The sequence below is a fragment of the Chiroxiphia lanceolata genome, chromosome 1 (assembly GCF_009829145.1).
Source record: "Chiroxiphia lanceolata isolate bChiLan1 chromosome 1, bChiLan1.pri, whole genome shotgun sequence".
Lineage (NCBI taxonomy): Eukaryota > Metazoa > Chordata > Aves > Passeriformes > Pipridae > Chiroxiphia > Chiroxiphia lanceolata.
In genome coordinates this window covers 101,445,943-101,459,176 of record NC_045637.1, presented here as the reverse complement: position 1 = coordinate 101,459,176, position 13,234 = coordinate 101,445,943, and the positions used below count along the sequence as shown (strand labels likewise).

The window sequence follows — 13,234 nt, the reverse complement described above, 5'->3', positions numbered from 1 at the left end:
TCATCTACAAACACTTCTTCCAATTGAATATATGTTCTCATTGCAGTCTTGGGCCAACACCCTAAAATTAATTTGGACTGAAGTAACAGGATTATCTAAAACAAAAGCACCATTTTCTGAATAACATTTTATACCCATACACTGTTCCAAAATACCAACTTATTTGAGTTTAATTTATCCAACACTGAAGTAAATAAAACCACTTATTTTTCAATGAGAATGTGCATGTATGGAATTACCTGTTAATACCTTTTAGACAACTATAATTTGGTAACAAGCATGGAACGATTTAATGTTTGAAAATCTCAAAAAACTACTAAACTTTCCCTTCACCATTTAGTACTTTTTCAGCTAAGCATATAGAAGACAAACACCACCTCACATGCTTTGTTCACTAACATTTATCCAGGTCTTCAATCCCTTTCCTATGTATCCCAGTGAGTGACCTAAAGGACAATGCTGTGGAAGTTCAGACAGAAATTCTGCAATATAAGAACACTTTTGTGCAGAGCTAAATCTATCCTAACACAGAAAAAAGATTCTAAAGACAAATGAGGTACCAAGCTGAAATACAAGAGCTACAGCAAAACCTAACTTCAACTCTTTTTACTTTCAGCATTTGATAAAATACCTAATAAAAATCAAGAAAGTTTCATTTTTTAAAAAAGCAAAAACCAGTAGAATAAGGAACTAAAAAAAACCAACCAAACAAAACCAGAATACATTAATAAAAAATACAGAAATCCTTTTAATAAAATTAGAAATGAAAAAGATCAAGGACAAGCTGCCATAATATGGAACACTACAATATCTTAAACATAAAAAACCCCTAACTATTAAAACGTATTTAACATACATTTAAAATATTTTTCTAAACTGCTTATTACATTTTTCAAATGCAGACACACTACTTACAAATATATTTACGTATAATTAAATTCAGTCCTTACAAACATTTGCTCTGAAACAAATGAAAATTTCTTTGTTGATTTAAGCAAGGGCTTCCCCTCCTTTCCAGATCTGATTTTGGAAGGTATTTAGACAAGAGCAGTAGGTACTAAAACAAGAGCAACCTCAATCATTAGTGTCAATCACTATTATTATATAATGATACAGGTGGGAAGGAACATTTGGAGATCATGTTGTCCAACCTCCTGCTCACACCTGGCCCACCTGCACAATGGCCACTGTCATCTCTCAACTGTACTGACAGATACAATGTGAAGAAAAATACAATTGAATAAAGATGAAAAAAATGGAGCACTGTAGTAGCTTTGATTAGAACTTCATATAATTTTGATGCACATTTTAAAACATAAACAAAAATTCCTCTGCAAAATATACCTGTTTGGTACCAGCAAGTACCTACATCAGCAAGACAACATATCATTCAATCACATGCAGCTCATACCAACATCACTTTCTTTTTACAAATTATAAATCATTGCACCATTGGTGCTTAAGTGTTCAAAGAAAATTTAAAGTTCTCATTATTTGTAGTATATATCTTTCATGATCAAAACAATTTTGTCTTCAATACATCTAGAAAAAATGCTGCATCTTCAAGTTTACTTTATTCTTTAATTCCCGGAGCCAAAAGGCAGACTTCCTGGACTACATTACTTTGAAACTTAGGTGATACTTGATTACTCTGGGTGATTTTGCTCAAGTTATTCAGCCACTCTGATAGTAACACTGCCCAGTGCCAAGGCCCCAAAACCAGTTTCACCACTTATACTTGTCTTATTTCAAATCACCTACTACAACTGTTAAAATCTCAGAGATATTATAAACCTTGATTAACCTGTGTTTTCCAAGAACATGTAAAAAGTGAAAGCCAAACTTAATGCAACAGTAACTATAATCATGTCATATAAAATGGTCACTACCAGAGTGGCAGAATAAGGAAACTATCACTAATGCCATTACTGTCATTATTATTTGTCATCATTAGCTGTAGTAACTAATGTATATTAATTTGTGTCCAAATGGTAGGTTTAGGTTCAAACATAAGGAAATAAAAGGAAATTTTTTTTAAACTCCTACCTGAGTTGACAAGAGATTGCAGTCAATGTGCAGCCCTTTTCCTGTCTTATACCTCTGAAGCAAACCAGCCATAATTGCTCCATATGTATACAGCCCAGTAGCAAGATCTGTCATTGCTACTCCCGGTCTAACCGGCTCCCCATCCTAAAGAAAAAGACACCCCAAAACAAAATGAGATAAACAAAACAATAGACAAAACAAAACAAACAAAAAAAAAGGGAAGAAAACAAGCAGAAACAACACAACTGTGCAGGGTTATGATCTTATTGGCATCACAGAGACATGGTGAGATGACTCCTATGACTGGAGTGTTGGAATGGAAGGATATCAGCTCGATAGGAAGGACAGGCAGAGGAGATAAGGACATGGTGTTGCCCTCTATATAAATGACCAGTTGGAGCGCATGGAGTTCCACCTGGGGATGGATCAAAAGCTGATGGAGAGCACAGGGAGGGCAGTTACAGGTGACATTACAATGCTGCTACAGGCTGCTCATCCAAGAGGACAGTGTGGATGAGGCCCTCTACAGAGAGATAACAGTGGCCTCACATTCACAAGCCCTGGTCCTCATAGAAGACTTCAACCATCCTAGTACTTGTTGGAAAGACAACACTGTAGACCCAGACACTGTAGGAAAAGAGCAGGTTCAAGACAATCTAAGGAACCTGTACATGGACAAGTCTATTGGACCTTATGACATACATCAGATGTTGGTCCTGAGGGAGCTGGCAGTGGAAGTGGCTAAGCCACTCATGGTAGCCCAGTGAAGTTCCCACTAACTGGAAAAGGGGAAACATAACGCCCATTTCTAACAAGAGAAAGATGATGATTCAGGGAATTACAGGCCCATCAGTCTCATCTTCATATCCAGCAGGATTATGGAGCAGATCCTCCTGAAAGCTATGTTAAGGCACATGGAAAGTATGCAGGTGATTTGTGACAGGCAATATGGCTTCACTAAGGGCAAACTGTGCCTGACAAATTTAGTGGCCTTCTATGATGGGGTTACAGCAGTTGTAGATAAGGGAAGAGTGACTAATGTCATCTTCCTGGACTTGTGCAGGTAACTAACCCACATGACATCCTGGTCTCTTAAACTAGAGAGACATAACCTTGATGGATGGACCACTTGGCGGATAAGAAATTGGCTGGATGGTTGCACTCAAAGAGTTGCAGTCAATGCCAGAAATCAGTATCTTTGAGTGAACTGAAGTATAAGAACTACCACTGAAAACCAGATATTCTTACAGCAGATACACAGAACTGTCACTTTATGATGCTGCATACCGCAAATTGTGAATGATTTGTTATGTAACTTTTTGTCCCTAATAACATAATGCTTCAACTTACCAGTGCAAAAAGAAAAGAGATAATGTTAGACACAAGAGAAGCCAGTGAAGACCAAATTTTGTCATGCCCAGAAGCCAAAGGTCTAAACAGTTTCCAGGACGTGCTGACACAGGTGCCTGTCTGTTTGAAAGGCATAACCATATTGCTTCATTTTTCTCACTCCCTTTTTCTCCCTTCTCTTCTGTCCCTCCCCCAGTCAAAGGTCAGTGTTGTATTTTCCAGTATACACACTTCAGGCTTCTAGCAAGAAAAAAAGAACAACTTTTTGTTTAGACATGTAAACATTACACACGTAAAGACAGGCAAATTCCTGAGCTTCTGACTGAAATCACTGAAAAGTTGTTGGTTCAAATATCCTTTTTCAGTATGTCGTCCCTTTTCTGGCATCAAGGGAAGAATCTTCATTTTACTCATGTGTTTCAGAACTTCTGTAATCATTGGCATGAAATACAACCCTTCTGCAATCAATGGCAAAATGAACTTCTAATTTCAGTCCAGCTAGGCTTTTATCAAAAGATCTTAAAAGTGCTTCTTCTGAGACATTCTCCCGTTTCCTATTCTGAAAAGTTTGAGGTCAGGTGATCAGGTTTTGACAGCAGTTCCTTGTTTTGAAGTATTTTTTTTTAATTTTAAAGTTTTGAAGAAAAATAGAAGTGCAAAGCTAATGGGACTGTTCCAGACTTTTAGCTCCCCCATAAACCCATCATAAGACAATTCAAAATCAGTATAATTGATAAATAATAACTGCTTGTGAAGTACCCATAAATGTATTTAAACTAATGTAGCATAAGTTCAATAAAATTTAATTTACGGAATTATTTTAATTAGCCATATCTAAACTTCTAAGTGTAATTATTGTAACAGTAATCTTGTAATCAAGATTGCAAGAGTAACTGATAATTATTAAAATTATTTTTAAAAGAGTGTCTTGACTTCATGTAAGAAAATTAATCTTCACCATCTTTTTTCTTTTGCACTCTAACAGGATTTACATAAATCTGGTGTCAAGTCATATATAAGTTACAATATTTTTCTTAAAATAATTTTATTGTTTTATTAATTGCACTAATAGAGCAATTTTGAAATAAAAGGCAGTAGGACAATATTTCCTATGTAAGGTGGAAAAGGCTGCTATTTTATTCATATCATGGAAGTGACTAAAAATTATAAAATCTGTATCAAATATGACAAAGTTAAAAAAAAATCTGAATTACTCTCATTCAAACTGCAGTAAGGATTAGTCTGTGGCTATCTATAGCCTAGATATCTATAGATTGATATGTAAACCACACAACATTAAAGTGAACACTGCTTTAGGAAGTACTACTTTTTTGAAGAACCTTTTATTTCTTCCTTCTCCACACTCTACACCAAGCCACTTCACCTTCCCAGTAGAAAAGACAACTCAAAGGTTCCAGCCATTTACTACTCTCATTGTACCCAGCTCTGGAGGAAAACAGGCAAGAAGGTTGCTCTCTTTTATATGTGTCCAAAGGCCTACTGAAAAAACTAATTAGCACTGGAATGTTTTTGATCTGCAGAGCTATCACTAAGAAATAAAATGCAAAAAAGAAAACAAACCTAAAAATGTTTCCCCCCTATTATCTGCTGCAAGATCTCAGTTTGTTAAATTGTTCTTTCTTCATTACAGTAATTCCATTACATTCACTGAGTTGAGAAAAAAATCAAAAATACTTTAGATTTTGCAAACACATGTGCAGCAACATTCTTAGTTTGAAAACACTTTTCACCATTTTCAAAGTGTCATTAATTTCACCCTTGAATGAGAAAACCACACTTTGAAGATTCAGAAATCAGGACTATTCCAATAGATTATTACATATGAATTTGCTTGATTCCCACACCTTCCTCATCAAGTACTAAACTACCTGCTGTCTAAAAGCAAACACTTTATTTGCTTCAGTAAAAAGTTCACTTTATTTCTAAAATACTTTCATGATTTCCCTTTACAGAACACTCCTACAAACTACTAGCACGATACTCTTATTGTTATTTTTAACATGTTAGCCTTACTTTACCCTAACACTTCACGACCTATAATTCTGAACAAGTCCACAAAATTTCTAGCCTTCCTTGGTCTTTCCTACCAAGGTTCATGACTAGTTGCCATTTTTCACCGTTTAATCAGCTTTAATCAGCTCCTGTACCATAAACCAGCCTTTCGGTGGTAGGATGCTTAGCCGTAAGTACTGTGAAACAGATTCATTCAGGCTTTCATCTCTGTCCTGCAGAAGAAGGGAAATGAAGCTGCTTTACATCAAGGATAAAGCTACACACACGCAGAAATACTTTCCTTTAGACAGAGCTTCTGACAGCACAGCAGTACTTTTATGTAGCTAACTTCAGTTACATGAACAAAGTAAGGACCTATACAGTATCTTTGATTCAGGGAAATTACTCAAAAGTAACAAACACCACCACCCCTCTCGGCCAAAAGTGGTATTACTGTTCTGGTAGAAAGATGAAATATAGCCCTAGTCAGGAAGAAGTGCCTTAAGCAAACAAAGCTGCATCAGGGCTCAAAGACTGGGTTGAACCCTAATTAGGTGCAGCATCAGGACATGCCCTTTTCTCATTTGAAAAGAAAAAGATTCATGCCAGTAGAGCGGACCTTTTCTTACATCACTGTGCTTTACTATTGCTCAATCTTATGACCAGTTTACACTTTTATGCCTAATTTTTGCTGCTTGCTAAATTCCTTACAATTTGTCAGCATATTCTGGCCCAGAGATAGCCACAACATGTTTTGGAAGCTTCCTTTCCTGAATCTTTTTTTTTGCTCCTTGACATATTTTCTATTCCCAAACTTACAACAATAATGTAAAAATCATCCATTAAAAATGAAAATTGTTTTGAAATGACCTGCTTAATAAAAGCATTCTAAGTCCAGTAGTCTTTACAGATGTGAAATAGTTGCTGGAGCTAATATGAACCAGCAATGGCTGTATTTTTCAACAGCTCTGAGCTATATACCAGGCACACTCCTTTGTTATAGTTTGTTCAAATTTAAGCTGAAAAATGGTCTCTCTGGATTGTAGATTCCAATCATGTCCTGCTGTCTGATATTCAGTAAAACAAAAATATTTCTTCAGCAGGAAAGAATGCACCACCATAAAAATACTTTGAATATTGAAAACTCCATGTAATAATCAACCTGGAGATGCAAGGGGATTTGTATTCAAATTGGGCTTTATTTAATTAATTTCAAGTTATTGCCTTAATGAGTCATAGAAATGTCCATCAAAAGGATATTCATCTGGCACTGATATATCTGAATATATTAAGTAAAAAGTTTCTGTTCATCAAATACGAAACTTGAATGTGGTGTTTAACTAGGATATATCTATAAATTTTGTTATCCAGGACAATAAAAGTGTCATCAGTGCAAACTCTGTCCTTTAGCATATTTTAATTTATGTAAAGAAAACCTGAATGTGGCCTGAAGCAACTACTTTCATTCAAAATGGGTTTGTGTTACCGATTTATACAAAACAGATTCCCCTCATAAACACACTAGAATTTCAGATTTCACAGGTGTCATACATTTCTAATACAGAAGTAATCAAGCACGTGTGTAAGAGCTGGAATTCCATGTATATTTCTGTACATGGACACATGACTTAAAGATAGTATTCTACCGTGTTTGGTTTTGTACAACCAGCAAAAACCACACTAGCACAATGTATCTGTTTGTGCCTGTAACTTCACAATATTGCAGAAGTTATAGTTTGATTTCCAGGTTCAGAATATGCTCAGAAGCATTTCAAACTTATTAACATTAAGTGATATCAGTAACTTCTATTTCCAGGCAGGAAAAGGTAAAACATACCATTGACTTTTTTTTTTTATGCAGGAATATGTACTTCTATTGGATCTATACATTTTTAAAATGTCAGATACAGGACAAAAGTTTAGTATCCTATTATTAAAATGCTTTGTGAGGAGCTGTGAATATGTATACCTCAATATTAAGCACTTCAGTCATGTATGCAGATATTTTGTTGCTCCTGCTCAAATTCATTATAATTTGTCTATTGCATAAGTTGATGCCTCCAAAGCCATCCTGCAAGCACATTCAATGGTTTGTTTACCGAAGTTTCCACAGAGCACTGTTGTACTGATGATGTTATGCTGAATTATCTATAGCTATTGCAATGCAATACAAAACTGACACCGTCTGTTATAACTTTTCCTTTTCCAGTTTATAAGAGTGGTCTTTTCTATTTCATTTAAGAAAAAAAAATCATACCTTCGTTTACTAGGGTATGCTTCAAATGAACATATTACCTTTAGTATATAAATTCCATGTTATCTGGTCAACAAATAATTTAAGCTTTATTTTAAAAAGCGCCATACAAGAGTGAGTAAGATTCTTTTTTCTTCTTTATTTTGGCCACTTTTCTACATGCTGACTGAAACAAGGTTTTCTGCTTTTGTTCAGAGTTAGTTTTGTGGAATTTTAAGCATAACTCAGTCACATGAATATAAACGTAAGAAAAACATGGAAGATTTGACTTTTCTCTTTCAAAGTAACTTTCAAAGAAGTATACAATATGATTTTAAAGCCACTTGAGTAAATTTTCACAACATCAACAAAAGCCACATTTGCTTCTTTGGAGTCATTGACTACTTGAGTCTTTGAAAGAAAACTGTCCCTCTATACATCAAAAAATGGCTTTGAGAAACTGAGGAAATACTGTATGAACAACTTCAAATAAAGAAAAATAAGAAGCAAGTTTTAGCATGTTTATTTTAATCATGCAAAAGAGTGACTAAGTTTGAATGAATTACTAAAAGGCCCCAGTGAACAGACAAAGCTGTTACTGACAATGATTAAATAATTCCTATGACTACATTGCCTCAAGTCTTGGTGAGGTGATGTGAACATCTGGTTTTCCAGTGTAGATCTTAATACAATCTTTTAATAAATTCCATCTTCATAATGGCCACCAAGGACTATTACTCTCATAATAGAACTTACATGCAGTTATTCAGTATAATAGTTGTATTTTCTGTCATTCCCATATCATTGAAAAGCTTTACAAGAATCCTACGTTTTTCAATTTTTCAACATCCTTTCCTTTATTCGTGTTGCACTAACAGCATTTGCTCCTTCTATCGGCTTATACTCCCTTTTAATTTTGTTTGGTATATTTTGAAGTGTGCATGAAGTTTCTGGCATTGTACTGGAAGTATTAATCTCCACCCTGCAAACAATGGTCCAGATGTAAAATTTACTTACACTACAGTTACTGTGATCAGTCTTTGCTTAGTGTATATGTGCCTTACACATTTGAAGGGAAGTAAGAGCCATAAGGACTGCACTCATGTCTTCTCGTGTTCTGAGATGGGGCATCCTATAAGTATGTATCAATAACATGGCAGAAATGGACAAACAGTTTCAGGACACTAGGCACAAGATGTTTCAGCTCATTCAGTCAAACAATACTTGATTTTTATTCTTTTTTTCCTAACAGAAAGGACAACTCTGGTAACAATAACTGCCACAAGCACAGAGTTCTGATGTTTGCCATTATTCTCAGCAGAAAACAAGTCTATTTGGCAGACTATCAACCCTGCAGTAGAGCTGAGTCCAAATCATGTGTGGTTAGCTTTGAACAACCTACTCAAACATGAGTATTTGACACTAAGTAGAGAAACTTTATGAACTCCTTGTTTATCTAGGGCATGCAAGTTCATAGAGATCTGCCCTACTGCTTCCGGAGTATCAGGAGCACCACCACAGAACACTTTGTAGTGTTTACAAAGTCACAGAACAGACTTGTAACACCACCTTACTTGAGAAGTGACATTTGGAGGCTGCATTCCTTGCATCTGTAGGTGATTCAAGACAGCATAAGAAAATGCTTATTTCTGAGGTGAAGACACACGTTTTATGTATCCCTAGAATCCAGATAACTGAACTACCTCTGTCATGCTTCCTGCACTACTGCAACTACCAAAGATCAGCGGAATTAGGAGCACATAAAGCTTTCCAGAACTACTAATGGCATCTCTCTGCTTATTTCCAGGCAGAATGATTGAAAAAACTTTTTGTCAGAGTTATCTACATAGCTTCACAGTTCCCTCTTTTAAAGAGGGAATATCAATATTCAAGCATCAGTGAGATTTCACATATGGTTCCATCATCCAGGCATCAATGTGTCTATTACAGCTCTTTAAGTGACAACAAGTGGCCACTAACAGGTTAGCATACATTGTCAATTTATTCCCTGGAGATCTAGGGTTTTTCTTTTTTTCTTTCATTTTCTGTTTCTGGGACATTGGCTTTGGAAGCCTGGAGTGAGATATCTTAGATTCCCAGAGATGAGACCTCTTGGAGGGCTTGCATAACAGATGTGTTAGCATAGGCTAACTTGTTCCATGCAGCAAACAGTTTTGGTATATGGCACAAAAATTGTATTAAATTTGTAGGTTGAGCACCATACCTCATGCCCTGTGATATGCATGAGACCAGAAACAGCAGCAGCAATGGAGTCATATCCACCTCTCTGAACCACTGGACCAGTCTGACCATAACCTAAAATAGAAACAGAACAATTAGTAATTCAATCAAGGACAAGTACAACATAAACTAGTATTTCTTCTCAGCTTTTGTTCGCAAGTTGTCCAGATTGTACAACCAGTGAATGCTATTGTATTCTATTTATTCCTGCATATTTTAAGAGTAAGCAGTTGGATTCATCCTCTGTGGGTTGATGACATGTTTGATCTTAATACTAGACAGATTCCTGTCTCTGCTATGTTTCATTCACTTTGGATAGAATTACTCTTTTAATTTGCTGGGTCAGTTGAGGTCGAACTCAGATGTCATTTTAGAGGCTCTCTACAGGCCTCCACTTGGTGTCCAACAGAGCCCATGTTGCCTGTGTTTTATCTCCACTCTAACATAAGGATACCTTGAATACTACAAATGATACTGAAATCATGACACTATGGTGTGGAACACATGAATTGTTCCCCCCTTATTTCTGTTACTTTATTCCACATCTACACAGAGCTACCTTCAAAACAGAACACTGTTTACAAGAGATGGCAAGGCTGGCCCTTTAGCAAGTACACACAATCTGTTTGCCAGGAGTTAGCAACAATGAAATACAAAATACCAAAAATTTTTACAGAACTACATAAATACAGTTTTGTTCACCTGTAGAATTAACTTAAAACTAACAGCTGTAGCCAGAAGGATGCTCTCTTGCTTTTCTCTGCTATACTCACCACGTTCTTCTAACAACAATCACAAAATCTTCCAGTTGAGGAAGTCTTGTACAAGCCACTGAGGTCACTCGAACCAGTGACCACCACCACAGAGGGGTAAAGTCAACAGAGAAAGAACAACATTTGATTGATGGTTTCCATTAGTTCTATAATGGCAGAGCCCTCAATAATCAGATTTAAGCATCTGTCCTCCTCAGAGGTAGCAAATTCAAAAGCTATTCTCATGCTTTCATTTCCCTTTTCAGATATTTCCAGGAGAAATCCCCTGGCCAAAGGAGTAGTTAAGAGATATTTGTCACAGACAAGATTCCTAGTTTGGCTGATAGATTTAAGGCAACATTTCTGTATTATTCTTAGCTGTGAGGACAGTATTAATACTACATTATATCAACATATATTGCAAGATAAAAATTTCTGAGTCTTCTAGATTCCTTTTCATTATTCTCCTGGAATCTTCTCAATATACAGGCAGTCTGTTCAGTAGACATGACAGTCTAAAGATTGGCTTTGTTGACTACAGCAGACAATTAAAAACCATTTTTCATTGGGATAATCTTCTTCAGTTCATCCACTTGGGCAAATGCTGTTATGTACAAAATTCATAAATGGCTTCTAATGTACAGTGCAAGGGAATTACGATCACTTTAAACTGGAGTTAAAGCACTTCGTTACTTCAATTTACATATCATACCAAGCAAAACAATATCCACTAACCATGCAGATTTCCCTATTACACCACAAACTATCTCAATTACTTGATATTTTTCTGGAGACATGAGATCCACATTGTGCAAAGCTGTGGAGGAACTCAACTTCTACACTCAGCGTCGCCGGGAGTATCAGAATATTACAGCCAACCCACTGGACTTTGTCATGTAGCCTCAAAACAAACATTTTGGAAGAAAGAATGCAACACTTTCCTTATGGTCAAATCTGATTCTTATTGACATCATTACTCATAAGATAGAGAAGAAAAAACCTACCAGTTTACCCAGTTTTATTCAAAATCATGTCTCTAACTACAGCTGACTCCGAGACCCCAAAGAGAACTTGCGACATTTCCTTTCATATTTACACCCATAAGTTTACAGCAAAGAACAGTGTAGTCATTTCAAACAGAGAGGACTAGCAATAAAATATAGTGGATCCACCCAAAATGCTCTGAAGGCTCTAACTAGGCATATACCATTATCTCACTGGAATGAACTGTAGCATTAAAACCAGTTAAGTGTGTGGGGCCACTTCAAAAACAAAATCTTGCTCAATAAAAATTACTCAGAACAACTTTAATTGAATAGTGAAAAGCATATTGAAGCAAGTGAGAAATTACGTACTGGCCTCAATTATTAGCAAAGAAAAGACATCTCAACACATCTGCTCACACAATGTTTTCATAAACAGAAAACAACTGAAATTAAACATGTAGTATGTAGACAGAACAACTATACAATGCTTTGCGATGCTCTTCTGGAAAGGACAAACATCCATCCCTCAAAGACTGAATTCAGGAAAGGTAACAGGCAATAAGTTATGCATTTTTCTAGTGAGGTTTTCAAATTTTTTTTAAGTCCTTTCCACTACAACACCCTGGTTTCAAAATGAAAGGTATTATTTAATGGTTTTCTGGTTAAAATTAGAGGTCCTAAGGAGTGTTTAATTAGTTTTCACAGGTCCAATAGATTAAAAAGAAAAAAAAAAGGCATAATTCTGATTCGATCTAAATTCTGAATGTACAAAGTTAGTGTGGGGACAAAATTTGTTTTCACTGGAAATAGTTTGCCCCAGGAACTGTGGACATACAAATGTATATGGGAAAAGGTAGCCATTTACTTGTAGGAGTTAAGTGAAAAATGGCTATTGCCCAAAATGAAAGATCTCATTATCCAGACAAAAATCAAAGGCTGAACATTATTATTCTGGTAAACTACACAGGTCAATGGAGCAAGACAGTGCAGAAGCTTCAGAAATAACTATGAACACAAACACAAAAAGCTTGAAGGAGAGACCAAAATTACATTCAGAAAAATTTCAGCCTGGTACATAGATTTTACCATAACTGTAATGTATACACATACATGTGCATATATATGTGTACATATACATAAATATATAAAATAACTTCTTAAAGATATAAAAATACCACCTGAAGTTTATGTTTGTCCAAATACCCTATGTTCTCTCATACTTGAATTCAGCATGAAAAGAATAGATTTGCAATTCCACCCTTAACCCTAAATATAGGTTCCTGTTTAGTAAAACATAGTTAGTGGCTTCGAGATTAGATAAAATGAAAAATACTTTAGGCTAAAAAGATAATCCCAGTTGGATATAGAGAGAATGGATTTAACAGTAATGGTCTCAGAAGGCAAGACAAAGGAAATGATTACACTCCCCTCTAGTGAAGCTTAACACCTTTAAGCTACAGTCAATATTTAAATAGTCTTTAACAGTAGAGAATTTATTTAGTTCCTTAAATGCAGTGAATATATTTTTATTTTAGGGAATATATTTCAGAGGAGAGACAAAAGAATTTGAAATTAAATTTAATAAAACTGAGTGTTTTCTAATCATTTCAGCT

At 35.6% G+C, this 13,234-nt stretch overlaps 1 protein-coding gene across 4 annotated transcripts in view; it reads right to left on the bottom strand.

Annotated features, from left to right (window-relative positions):
• The window catches only part of SUGCT (succinyl-CoA:glutarate-CoA transferase), a 313,990-nt gene that overhangs the window by 264,774 nt on the left and 35,982 nt on the right, over positions 1-13,234 (bottom strand). For 3 of the 4 annotated variants that reach the window (XM_032702459.1, XM_032702476.1, XM_032702467.1), the window contains exons 7-8: positions 9,867-9,958; positions 2,047-2,190 (exon numbers count right to left, since the gene is read on the bottom strand). In XM_032702459.1, the coding sequence (XP_032558350.1) occupies positions 2,047-2,190; positions 9,867-9,958 (236 nt within the window). The remainder of the gene's footprint in view (positions 1-2,046; positions 2,191-9,866; positions 9,959-13,234) is intronic. The other variant, XM_032702484.1, reaches the window with a different exon arrangement.